The 13,006-nt window shown below is 42.5% G+C and overlaps 1 protein-coding gene across 2 annotated transcripts in view; it reads right to left on the bottom strand.

The window, feature by feature from the left end:
* Positions 1-13,006, bottom strand: part of LOC128472406 (mitogen-activated protein kinase 14) — a 132,448-nt gene that overhangs the window by 38,261 nt on the left and 81,181 nt on the right. For both annotated transcript variants that reach the window (XM_053454242.1, XM_053454241.1), the window contains exon 8: positions 3,864-3,935. In XM_053454242.1, the coding sequence (XP_053310217.1) occupies positions 3,864-3,935 (72 nt within the window). The remainder of the gene's footprint in view (positions 1-3,863; positions 3,936-13,006) is intronic.

The raw sequence follows: 13,006 nt of genomic DNA, 5'->3' as shown, positions 1-13,006 counted from the left end.
AAATGGTATGACCATCAGGTATCCTCTGTGAATGACTTTTTCTTAGGAAATTCCCTGATGAAAGAGAAATTTACACTACCTAACAAGCTTTAATCGCAGTATAATATCATTGTATCTTTGTTAAAAGACTGGTTTGATATACCAGAATTTGAAATTAATTTCAATGTTACAATTAAATTAGAAAAAATATGTATATACAACCCAAATCAAAGGCATACTATTTTATTTTGTTATAATTCCCTAATGGCCAATAATATAGATAAATTAGATTACATGTTATCCTGGGAAAGGGAACTTAATTTATGTCTTATGTTGGAGTGCTTTTTATTAGGATTGGTGCTAAAAGGCATCACGCAGTGCTCCAATCATTGGGATACTCATTACAAAATTCATCCTTGGTACCTTACTCCTGCCCGACTCAATAAAACGAACCTATACATAACTGATAAATGTTGGAGAGGATGTGGAGGTGCAGGCACTTTATCCCATCTTTGATGGCAATGCTTGAAAATAAAGAAATTTCGGACGGGCATTTACAAACTCCTTGTAGATGTTAATCCTGGTATGTGTCCATTTTCCTCTCAGCTCCTTATCTTGAAGTTGTTGCCTAGTGGCTTACCCAAAACAGATAGAATACTAATTAGCCTCAGTGGCAGTTCTGCCACGCTATTGGAAGACTGAAGTTGTACCTATTAGGGAAGTCATTTCCATGGTAGTGGAGAACAAGGCATATGAAATGACGTTGAGGCAACATTCACCTCGCATGGTAAAATTGGGTTACCTTTGGGATATGTGGGAAGATAAAGTATTAAGGAATTTAGTATGCTCATATTGATAATCTACTATTTCTTCTTCTGGTTTACAGTACTTTGATATCATGTACAATGAGTACAGACTTTCCTATAATTTACTTATCGAGTGATAAAGTTTTCAGATCTGTTTTCTTAAGGACAGAATGGAACATTATATTTTTTTCTATTGCGTTATATGATTCATGTTTTAAGGGTATGATCTGTAATATCAATTTGTATTAATGTCTGAATGTATTCGTGCTTATATTATTATATGCAAACCGTTTTTTGTATAACTTTAGATGTAAAATTCGTATATTGTGGTGGATGGAAATACTAAATCCCTCCTTACCCTCTACCTTGTTTAAAAATACTTAAAATATATTTGAGAAGAATTCCAGTAAAGAGCAAATGTAGTACTACAGTACATAATCTCAGTGGGTATGCTTCCAACTCAGCTGATGTTGATCAGAATAAAATAAATCTGCATGGCTCAGGGAGAATATACTTCTACCTCCTCAGCTAGGCCAACCACAAGCATGGTTTGCTACAGGAAATTTTAACAGTATAGCTAATAAAAAAATATTCAATCTAACTTGTGGTAGGGGGACAAGAAAAACCCTGGTGTGTTTTATATAGGAATGTTCATATCCTATTGTTGAGGATTGTTAAGGATATGCCTTATATCAAGTGTGCTGCCTGCGAAAAATACTAATTATCCGAGGCATCTTAAATTTAAGACTAGGGAATAATAGGGACAACTCAATCACAGTGGTGAGGGTATGGGGTTAGGCTGGGTATTTGATAATTCAACCAAGTACAGGAGAAACCTAAGTCAAGCATACCTTTAGGTCAATGGTTTGCCTACAAATTTACAGCCTAGCCTAAGGCCACACCTAAACACAAAGTATGTCTCCTACCCAGAAAAGGATAGGAAAAATATCGTCTGGCTGTGAGGTTTTAGAAGTCAGGTCAGACATGTCTTTTCTATAGAGGACCTTTTGTCGAGATATGATGGGATATGCCATCTCTGTATCCACATCGTGCAGTACCTATTATTGTAAATAGGCTGATTAGGAAGGTTAAACCCTTCATCATAATGGCTGATTTTATTTTTTGTACCCTTTGTGACAATGGCTTTAACATTTCTGCGCTCATAGTGTTTAGCTGTAATTTTCTTCTTTCCCGTTTACTGAACCCACACAAGTTATATTTTTGTTCAGCACAAGAAGGGCTTTCTTTAGATGCCATTATTTTGATTTTATCATATCATTTACTATAGAAAAGGTATAAAATAGAAAATTTTTAAAAAAGGACTCTCTGACTTAAAAAAAATATATTTTACTAATCTATAAAAACTAACAAAAACCTGCTAAATAGATTCTAGTATTTGTCCTGAGTTTAGAAATAACCAATGTTTTTTGGTTTTTTTTCTGCACGTTATAGGGTAATACGTGCAAGTAGTGTTTTGCCATTTCAAAACCATTTTTTCCAAATCTGGTAATTCTGCCCCATGTGCTATTTGGGACATCTTTGAAGTCATCCAATGCAAGTTACCCCATCAAACCATATATTTTTGAAGACTAGACTCCCCAGGGTATTGCAAATGCTAGTATTTTTACTTTTTCCATGCACTAATTCTACCACCAGTCTTTGTCAACCTTTGTGGTGGTAATTTGTTTTTTTTCCCCACACGCATTTTACTTTACAGGTCCTGGTATATGTCACACAACACCCCAATATGTGTTCAGCAATCCTAAATACAGTGATAGCACCCATGCATGGGTTTGCCTGGCTCTTTGGGGGCAATAGGGCCACATTTGGGGCACAAGCATTTTTCAATTTTGAACTATGACATTTGGTGATCCAATGCCCATGCCCTTTTTGGTACACCTTTGACCCTGGCAAACTCAATGTGCCCTATAAAGCCACATATTTTTGAAAACTAGACACCCCAGGGTATTTCAAATGCCGGTATTTTAACTCTTTCAATGCACATTCTACCACCAGCCTTTGTCAAAGTTTGCAGTAGTATGTTTTGTGTGTATTTTCCCCACAAATGTTGTACTTTAGATATGAATTTATATCTCCTGGTATATTGTTTGAAGATACAGTGCTAATTTAGCTCCATATAAGCAACAGTATTTAGTGTTGGGACCCACCTACATTGGAGTACTTTGGTGTAGTGGTGGGCTCAGTATAATATGGCCATATGATGTGACTTCTAAACTTCCAATTTTGTTATCTTTGAGAGTGGCAGTTGTGATCCCCTCCTAAACTTTTTTAAAACGGGTGTCCAACGCCATACAGTGTATGGCGAACGTTGACGCCCCCGACATTGAGGCATTACAGCAACACCATTTGGGTACAGAAAGCAATCGTAGAAAGCGTTCGTTTAAATCCATGACTGTCCTGGCATGTCAATTGTCGCTAACTGAATGTTTGTGCGTAAAATGCACGGACCGTCAATTGTCATGACTGTGTTAAAGATCTCCACTAGAAGAGCCATTGTGCAGCGGGGCACCAAGGGTGGTGCTTGACTGATCTTGTCCATGGTTTTATACCAAGGGGACTGCTGCCTTCTCTGAACCGGTCACCTTAAGATTGGGCCTAGTTGGCGTAGGTCACTGATGGAGCTCATGGGAAGTAAACTTACACTAAAACTGGCAAACTATTTAAGACTTAAACCACTTACCTTCTCCTGACGACTATTCATTTTTACACAAGACCCACCCAAACTCCAAAACACTACTGTAAAATATGTTCACTTACTTCTGATCACTCTAACATAACCAAAACTGCTTGGTCTTATCCAGTCTTATAAAACTCTTTCTTTGCTAGATATTTTTTTCTCTTTACAGCATCACATGCGCTATACAGCCAATATACATATCGTAAAACAGACCAATCAAATAATCAAGGAAACAATCACCTATCCGTTTTAAAACGATGAAAGTATATAATACTTGAGAACTATTATGTTGTAGAAACACACAGACATACCAACACGTAAACAGACAAAATAGATCGACGTTAAAGATCAAATGTTTATTTCAGTGATTAAAAGGATACGGTCTGTGCCTGGGAACAAGGTTCTTCCTGTCAAAAGTTCAGCCATTATACATCCCACTGACCAGATATCAACTGAAAAGAGGTTGAACAGGTAACATTAGCACCAACACACAATTTTAGTTATAACATTGCAGCAAACAATAAAAAGGAAAAAAAAAACACATTATTTTTAATATAAAGCTAGAGCTAGTTTATGATCCTTGTTACGTGCAAATGTAGAGAAGTCCAACAAAACTTGATTAGCTACACAACAGATAACAATTAGTCCATACATAACTTTTTATACTTTTGGAAGATATGGGGCACACCTCAAAACACAGACACTACAGGTTAACAATTAGAGTTGAAACACCCCCAAGTTATACATTAAATGCACACTTCTGTATCCCAGGCAACTTTTTAACCCTTTTAAGCATAGTGTACAGTATTGCAGACCCTATCTCCAGAAGGATATAGATATATTGGAGGAAGTTCGGAGGGCAAATAAAATGGTTCATGGATTACAGGATGGAACTTAGCAGGATAGGTTAAATGATGATTTAACATTCATTTTAACATATTTAGCCTGGAAGGAAGACATGACATGGTTACTGTCCATTGTCAGGCAGGTCACGGAAAAACGGTCAGTTAACATCCAATAACACGCCTGACACGTCATTTCACAATCACTTTCTTCGCTTAAACTATGTTGCTGTACGCTTCAATGTCGAGGCATTCAGCAACACCGAGATCAGCATCAGAGGTCATGTCTGGCCCCTCCCCGGGGCGTCAACATCCGCCACATACTGTATGACGGCGGACACCCCGTTTTAAAAGAGTTAAACTTCAATGGTGATCACAAGGCATTCCGCGACACCGAACAGTGGTCACAACCGCCACTGCAAGTGATTTTGCTCAGATGTGCATAACTGGGGGGGGGGGCAGGTTGGAAAATAAAGTTTTTTTTTTTATTCTGCCGTTTGTTTTTAACATCCAGTTATTTTTTAAAAAAAGTTTAAACGATTAATTGAAAAAATAATCGCCTAATTATTATGAAAATAATAGTTCTCATTTATATTATGTTTATATATTTGTTGCCAACTTTATTAGGGTAAGAAGCGCAGACAGTTTTTGTTTTTTGTATACATTGTACAGCCAATACACTGTTTCTTGCTGCATGCTTACACCTGTTTGGTAGGCCTCGTATTACACATTTGTATTATTTGAGCCTGTGACTAGCTTAGCGCACCGACATTTTTTCTTTTCCCTGTTTGCACATATTTGAGGTTGTTGGCTGCTCATCAGTCTGGTTGCAGCTTGCTGTCCAGGGGTTAATGGGGAGGAGGTTTAATTGCACCTCCCCCAACACATTAATAAGGTTTTGGTAGCAGTATAAACTGCTTTGTGTGTCCACTATGTAGGAGGTTAAAGTAGGTTCTCACCCTATTGAGAGTGTGCCTTGACGTGGCGGGTGAGCTTAATTATGCTTTGGCCAATTCATATAACCAAAACCTCTCATTTATATTATGTTTATATATTTGTTGCCAACTTTATTAGGGTAAGAAGTGCAGACAGTTTTTGTTTTTTGTATACATTGAAAATAATAGTTAGTTGCAGCCCTATTTAACATTTAAAAATAATTATGCGTGAGAGGAACCATCCAGTTCCACCAAAATGTAAAAAAAAGTCCAAAAAGAATAAAACAAAAAATAATCTTCCCAAAAATCTTGACATGGAAAAAGTTAAAGTAAAAGCATTTCAAATACCGAAGGGATGTCTAATTTTAAAAAAATTAATGGCTTGAATGGGGTAAATTGGAGTGGCCGGGCTCAAAGATAGGGCATAGGCACAGACTGACCAAAATGGGGGGGGGAGTGCACTTCCCAAACGTGGCCTTTTAGCCCCAAACACCAGACAAACCCATGCATGGGAGATGTTGCTGAACACACATTGGGGTGTTGTTTGATTTATACCGGGAGCTATAAATGTATACCCAAAGTACAATTTGTGTGTAACATACAAAAAAATGTACACAAACTTTGACAAAGGCTGGTGGTAGAATCTCATGCATGGAAAGGGTTAAAATACTAGCATTTGAAATACCTTGGGGTGTCTAGTTTTCAAAAATATATGGTTTGATGGGCCCTATTAGGACATGGGGGCATCATGCTCACACACCGAATCATATACTCATTCATTCACAGATTCATTCTCTTAATCACACATACTCATACATACACCCCCCCCCCACCCCCTTACCTGCACTATAGCTCTCTAGGTGCTGCACAGGCCGAGGCCTCCCTCTGGGTTGTTCGCATTCTGTGCGAGCAACTTCTCTTGTACTGCCCAGAGAAAGCAGGAATGGAGCGATGTGACGTAAATTCACGTGACTCTGCTGGGTTCCACTTCCCCTGTTCAGTACAAAAGACCCTCCCACTTGCGATCCCGGTTGCCCTGGCTGCAGATCCCATGCGGGCCACACCTCGAAGTCAGGCAGGCCGCATGTTGGACACCCCTGCTTTGGGCTATTTATCACTGCCAAAGTTAACCATATCAATTGGGCGACGAAAACGCCTGCTGGTAAGATTCCTGGACCAGGAAGGTACACACAATGCTTTTGGGGTAAAATCCCCCTCAACATCAAAATGATGAGCTACCCAAGAGCCCAGCCACTTTTCTGCTTAGCTTCCAGGTGAGAACCTTGCAGTTTATGATTGATTACTTTTGTGGTTATTATCTATATTATTTTGTTACTGGTATTTTTATGGTTTGTTACTTATTTCATTTTGTCTTATTTTTCTAACCTGGTGTAGTTTTTTGGACTATTTTATTTTGGCTATATAGGTTTCTACTGGTATCGTTATTTGATTATTTAGTATTTTTTCTTTCTATACCACCCTGTTTTCCATACCCCTTCTCTATTTTATTTCTTTGTTCTGTTAACTGCCGGTTAGTACGCTAGGAAGCAGGTCTGCGACATGCGTCCTGCTTGGGTCCTTTCTCCTTTAAGGGCCTAAGAATTTTCAATTTCAGTTCCCTCCTGTACTACAAACTAAAACAAGCAGATTGCGGGACACTAGTTTGGGGTGACCCCCCAACACTTTAGGCCTTTATTGCTACCTGCAAATTAGAGCTGATTATTACTGGGACCTGTTGAGTCCCTGGGCTGGGCCCTAGGCCGGCTAGATTTACAGAGGCTGACCCCTGTAACTATCCCTGTGCTGGCTCTTGAGGGTGACCCCCTCTACCAAACACTCAGCCCACACCTGGGCATCAGGGGTGACCCCCCCCTTTTTTCCAATTTGGCAGTTTCATTAGTGGGTGACCCCCACAGGTGCATTCGGGTGACCCCCGTTTTTTATCTCACGGTTTCTTCTCCATCTGTGTTTTTCGGCAACACATCGGAGTACCATGGCTGAAGATTATGAGACTCCTTTTCCTGCCTCATCGAGGCGAAGTTGGCTCTCACGCCCACTTAGTTGATTCAGTTTCTGGGCTTCACGGTGGATTCTGTGGCAGCAGTGCTCAAGCTACCTCACGCCAAGGTGTTATCCATCAAGAAAGAGATCCTGCAGTTACTCAGCCCTCAGCACATCAGTGACCTACAACGCTTGAAGACATATCATCTTTGTGCGTCTGGCTCGTACGACCATCTGATTGCTCTTTCAGACAAGCATGGCTGGAACTTCGCTGGTGGCTCATTCACCATCATATGCCAACACCTCTATGTACAGCTATGAAAAAAGATATTTTGAATGCATACCGATCTCAAATCAAATACTATACACGTTTTGTTGATGATATTTTCTTAATTTGGCAAGACACAGAGGAACAGCTTCAACACATGGGGTATACCCTCAATAGCTATGACACCAATGTCAAGCTTATGCTTACACATCATAGTCATTCTATTCATTTTTTAGATGTAAGCGTATACAGAGACACCGATAAGAGCTTGGGATATACCCTGTATAGGAAAGATACTGACCGAAATTCCTTGCTTTTACCATACAGTCACCATCCACCTCACCTATTTCACAGTACCTTAGAGTACTAAGATACAATAGCAACATCACCAACAGGGAACGACAGCTGTGTGTAATGACAGAAAGATTTAAAGCTAGAGGGTAAAACACCCAGCCATTGAACAAGGCACAACTCAAAGCAATGGAAGTGTGAACAGAAAACAAGACTCGACTGATACCCAACCAAAGGTACAATCAGAGTCCTTCTTCTTGCCACTTACATATAATACCACTACCACCACAATCACCAACGCTATAAGAAAAAACTGGAATATCATAAGGCTCAGATCCCACTCTTCCCAAAATATACCAGAGACCACAGACGTTTAGCTACAGGAGTAGTCGCAATATCAGAGATCTGATTGTTAAAACAGAAGCCCAACATTGCTATAGTTCCACCAAGCAAGCTGCAAAACCAGGATGCTACAGATGCCCCAGTTGCGTGACCTGCAGTCATATGCAGATAGGAACCTCTTTCCCTCATCCTCACAAGGGCAAACGTATACCGATTAAGCATCACATAACCTGCACTACTTCTCATGTTATATACTTAATCACTTGCCCCTGTGGATTAAGTTATGTGGGTAAAACAAACCTAACACTTTGTGACCGCATCAGAGGTCATCGTTCTACAATCATTACAGCATTCAGGAATTCAAAATCACCTGCCATGCTTACGCTTTATTGCAACGGACCACCATGTACCACCATTGCCCCGCGTTTGTGACCGTTCCAACAATGTACTCAAAAAAGAGACTTATCGGATACACTGCTTAGATACGGTCACACCTAAAGGTCTCAATGTATACATTTCTTTTCCCGTCGTGTAGTGTCAGTACCACGGGTGTCGCTCTTCCTGGGACAAGGACCTAGAACCGAAGAGGTTAAGATACCTCCTAACCCCTCCTACTCCTCCCTATAAGAGACCCGGCAACCCTCATACCTCCAGTTTCTTCCTTGTCCCTTGTCAGGGACGGACCTTTTTCCGTTTTTCATTGGTGGGGCACACGGGTTGTGTCCGGGGGTTCCCTCCGATTGCTCCCCGGGTGGCGAGCAGAGCGAGGAGTAACGTCCGCATCGGCGGACGTTACGGAGCCATTTAGACGCCGCGCTCTTATGCCGGCAGAATTTGGAGCATGCGCACAGCGGTGGAACGCACGCCAGAGGGCGCTGCGTTCCACCAAGAGTACTGACACGCTATTGAGCATGCGTGATTCAGTTCCACTTGTTCAGGGCGCGAAAACTAACTGGTTTTCGCATATATATAGCTGTGCTGCCCAGTCTGACAGCAGAGGAGCTTGTCAACACTGGGATTTCCGTGTCACCAGCCCCCCCACACGGATTGAGGAGTTGTAAGGTAGGATTTGGTTAATCTTACCCCGTCAGATCCTCTGCCCTGTATTTTTTTCTACTGAAAATTTTTTTTTGTGTTTTATATTAGATGTCTGGTCCGGTTTCACCAGATAAGCCGGATAAAGAGAGATCCTTTACACCTGCTCCAAAAAAGGCTGTGGTTAAAACCAAACATTTATCATGCGCTGAATGTGCCACTCCGTTGCCGGATGGTTGTAAGAAGAAATTTTGCAATGCCTGCTCCGCTGAGAGTTTGGCAAAAGAAAAACATAAAGACATGCAGTCTTTTTTAGGTTGGTTCCAGGACAACCTGGCACAAACGTTTGAAACGTTTAAGGCAGCAGCAGCTACACCTGTGGAACCCGTTAAACCTAAATCCCACAAACGTAAGAGGGTATCATCCCCTCATTCTGATTTATCCTCTGGAGAGGTTTCGAGTTCATCCTACTCAGCTTCATCTAGCGAAGAATCAGAGGATGAGTCCAATTTTCCTCCACAGGAGCTGCGTAAATTTGTTAAGGAAGTCTCACGGCTTTTTCAGGATTCAGACCTGTCAGCGCACCCCAAAGGGTTGCCTATGTTATCTCACATGCAGAATCTCATGTATAGAGAGTGGAATAATCCAGGCAAAAGAGCCTTTATATCAAAGCACTCTAAGCAGCTTTTTCACCTTCAAGGCGATGAAAAATGGGAAGATATCCCTAAAGTAGACGTCCAGATAGCCCAGCTTTCCAAACGTACGACCATTCCCATTAGTGAGGTGGCTGGTCTTAAGGATCCTATGGATAAGAGGGCAGAAACGTCTTGCAGACGGGTTTACCAATCGTCTGGGTTCCAGTGTAAAGTGGCGTTGTCTAGCGCATCTGTGGCAAAAGCGCAAGGTGTCTGGTTGCAGTCCTTAGAAGGCAGTCTTTCAGAATCTATGGATGAAGATTTGTCTAAACTATTCAAAAACTTGAGACTGGCTAATAGCTTCCTGCTGGAAGCTGCAGAAGAGGGCCTTATGCTTTCAGCCCGTAACATGGGTTTGTCTTCCGTTGCCAGAAGGGCATTATGGTTGCGTTCCTGGGCAGCAGATACTGCCTCCAAATCTACGCTATGCGATCTGCCCTTTGAAAGAACCAAGCTATTCGGTTCTTCCTTGGAGGAACTGATCAGACACATGTCTGATACTAAAAAGGCACTTCCTCAGGATAGGAAAAGCAGATGGAACAAACGATACCAGTATAGACCTTCCAGGCCTTTTCAACCAGTTTTCAAGACTCAAGCCTTTCGTAAACAACACGAGAGAAAGTTTCAGGAACACCCTAAGAAACCAGAGGGTAGGAAGTTCTGACGGTGTTGGAGGTCGTCTGCAATGGTTCCTACCAAAATGGAGACAAACCACAAACAATTCCTGGGTCCTAAGAATCATTGCGGACGGGTACAGGATAAAGTTTTCCAGTTTTCCTCGTCCTCTGTTCCTGATTTCGTTTTACCCATCTCAGGTGAAGAACTCAGCACTGTTTGCCGAAAGCCTTACCCTTCTAAAAAAGGGTGTCATAGAGCCTGTTCCAAAGAATCAGGAGTTTCAGGGAGTTTATTCCCGTCTCTTCCTGGTCTCAAAGCCGGATGGGTCCTTCCGTCCAATTCTGGATTTAAAGAGTGTCAATGCGTGTATTCCTTACCGTCACTTCAGAATGGAATCCATTCTCACGGTTACCCGCCTGTTGAGACAAGGGGACTTTATGGTTACGTTAGACCTAAAAGATGCCTATCTCCATGTGCCTATCGCCATAGCCTCCAGGAAATATCTCAGGTTTGCCATAAGAGTCGGGACAAGAGTTCGTCATTTCCAGTTTACTGCTCTCCCTTTTGGCCTGTCGTCAGCTCCTCGGATCTTCACAAAGCTTTTAACTCCTATTGCAGCGGCTTTACGGAAAGAGGGGATCACAGTTGTCCCTTATCTAGACGATTGGCTGCTAAAAGCAAGTTCTTCTCAGGAGCTCCGGGCACATCTCAGCTTTGCGACCCGATGCTTGGGGGAACACGGCTGGATCATAAATTACAAAAAGTCCAACCTTATTCCAACTACGAAGATCCAGTTTCTGGGGCTCATAGTGGATTCCGTCTCTTCGAGACTTTATCTCCCGCGCTCCAAGATCAAGAAGATAAAGAATCAGGTTTCCTTTCTGCAACGAAATCCAACTCTTCCCTTCAGGTTGGCTATGAGTATCCTGGGCAGTCTTACAGCGTGTATTCCGGCAGTCAGCTGGTCCAAAGCACAGTTGAGACCCCTGCAATGGGACATCCTACAACAGTGGTCCAGGAGACCGGGAGATCTAGATGTTACCTTCACGGTATCCAGGGAGGTTTTACTCCGGCTGAATTGGTGGAAAGCGAAGGGGCGCCTCACCCAGGGGCGATCTTTTCTACCACGCCATTGGGTCACCCTAACCACGGATGCCTCCAAGGTAGGCTGGGGAGCTCATCTACGCGACCTCTGCAGTCAGGGCAACTGGTCCTTAATCGATCAAGCCCAATCATCAAACTTTCGGGAACTGAAAGCTGTGTTCCTGGCTCTCAAGACCTTCGGTCCAAGATTACGGGGGAAAGCTGTGAGAATCCAGTCCGACAATGCCACCACAGTCTCATATATAAACAGACAAGGTGGCACCCGAATTCCAAAACTACAGGACCTTTCAGACCATCTCATGCGCTGGGCCCAAAGAAACCTGGAGGATTTAGCAGCGACACATATCAAAGGAGTAGACAACAGTCTGGCGGACGATCTCAGCAGATCCCGTTGCTCCCAAGCAAACTGGTCCCTGGACAAAAGCATTTTTTCTCTCCTAGTTCAAAGATTCGGCCTACCAGATATAGACCTTATGGCGACCAGACAAAACAGGAAATTACCAGTGTTCGCCTCCCTTTACAGGCAGGACAATCCTCCCCTGCTAGACGGAATGTCAGTGATTTGGTCTTTCAAGATGGCTTATGTGTTTCCTCCAGTAGCCATGATTCCTCGGATCCTCCTGAAGATTCGGGTAGACAGAGCCAGGGTTTTAGCTATTCTCCCTTATTGGCCGAATCGAAGTTGGTTTTCGGAGCTGCTCAGTATGGCAATTTCAGTATGGGAGCTGCCAGTTTCCTCCCATCTTCTGGAAAACAAGAACCTGTCCAAGGAGGTTCTTCTGCAGTTCAGATTGACGGCCTGGCTGCTGCAAGGATGATCCTCCAGAGCAGAGGCATTTCCAATTCTATGTCAGAGATCCTCTTGGGTTCAGTACGAAGATCTACGTCCACTATTTATCTTCGAGTCTGGAATAAATTCCTCCACTGGTGTGTCTCCAAAGGTTTGGATTTCTCTTCTCCCCCCACAAGTTCTGTTCTGGATTTTTTGCAGGAAGGTTTTTCAGCGGGTCTCACAGTCTCGACGCTTAAGGGACAGGTTTCAGCCCTGAGTCATTTTCTCCTGTCTGAGTTGGCATCCCAAATTCTCGTCAGGCGTTTCTTTAAGGCTGCCATCATTCAACGGCCTCCCAGACGGTCGCATTTTCCCTCCTGGGATTTGTCATTGGTCCTCCAAGCACTCTGCTCTGAACCATTCGAACCTTTGGAAGAGGTATCTCTAAAATTTTTATCCCTCAAGACGGCTTTTCTGGTAGCCATTACCTCAGCGAGGAGGGTCAGTGAACTTCAGGCTCTTTCCGCGGCTCCAGAATTTACCATTTTCCACCAAGATAAAGTCGTCCTGTATGTTAAACCTTCTTTTTTGCCCAAGGTTATCTCGGAAGCTAATGTCAA

The sequence above is a fragment of the Spea bombifrons genome, chromosome 2 (genome assembly GCF_027358695.1).
Source record: "Spea bombifrons isolate aSpeBom1 chromosome 2, aSpeBom1.2.pri, whole genome shotgun sequence".
In the NCBI taxonomy this organism is placed as follows: domain Eukaryota; kingdom Metazoa; phylum Chordata; class Amphibia; order Anura; family Pelobatidae; genus Spea; species Spea bombifrons.
Note: the sequence above shows the minus strand (reverse complement) of the source record. Positions and strands in the feature narration are given on the sequence as shown.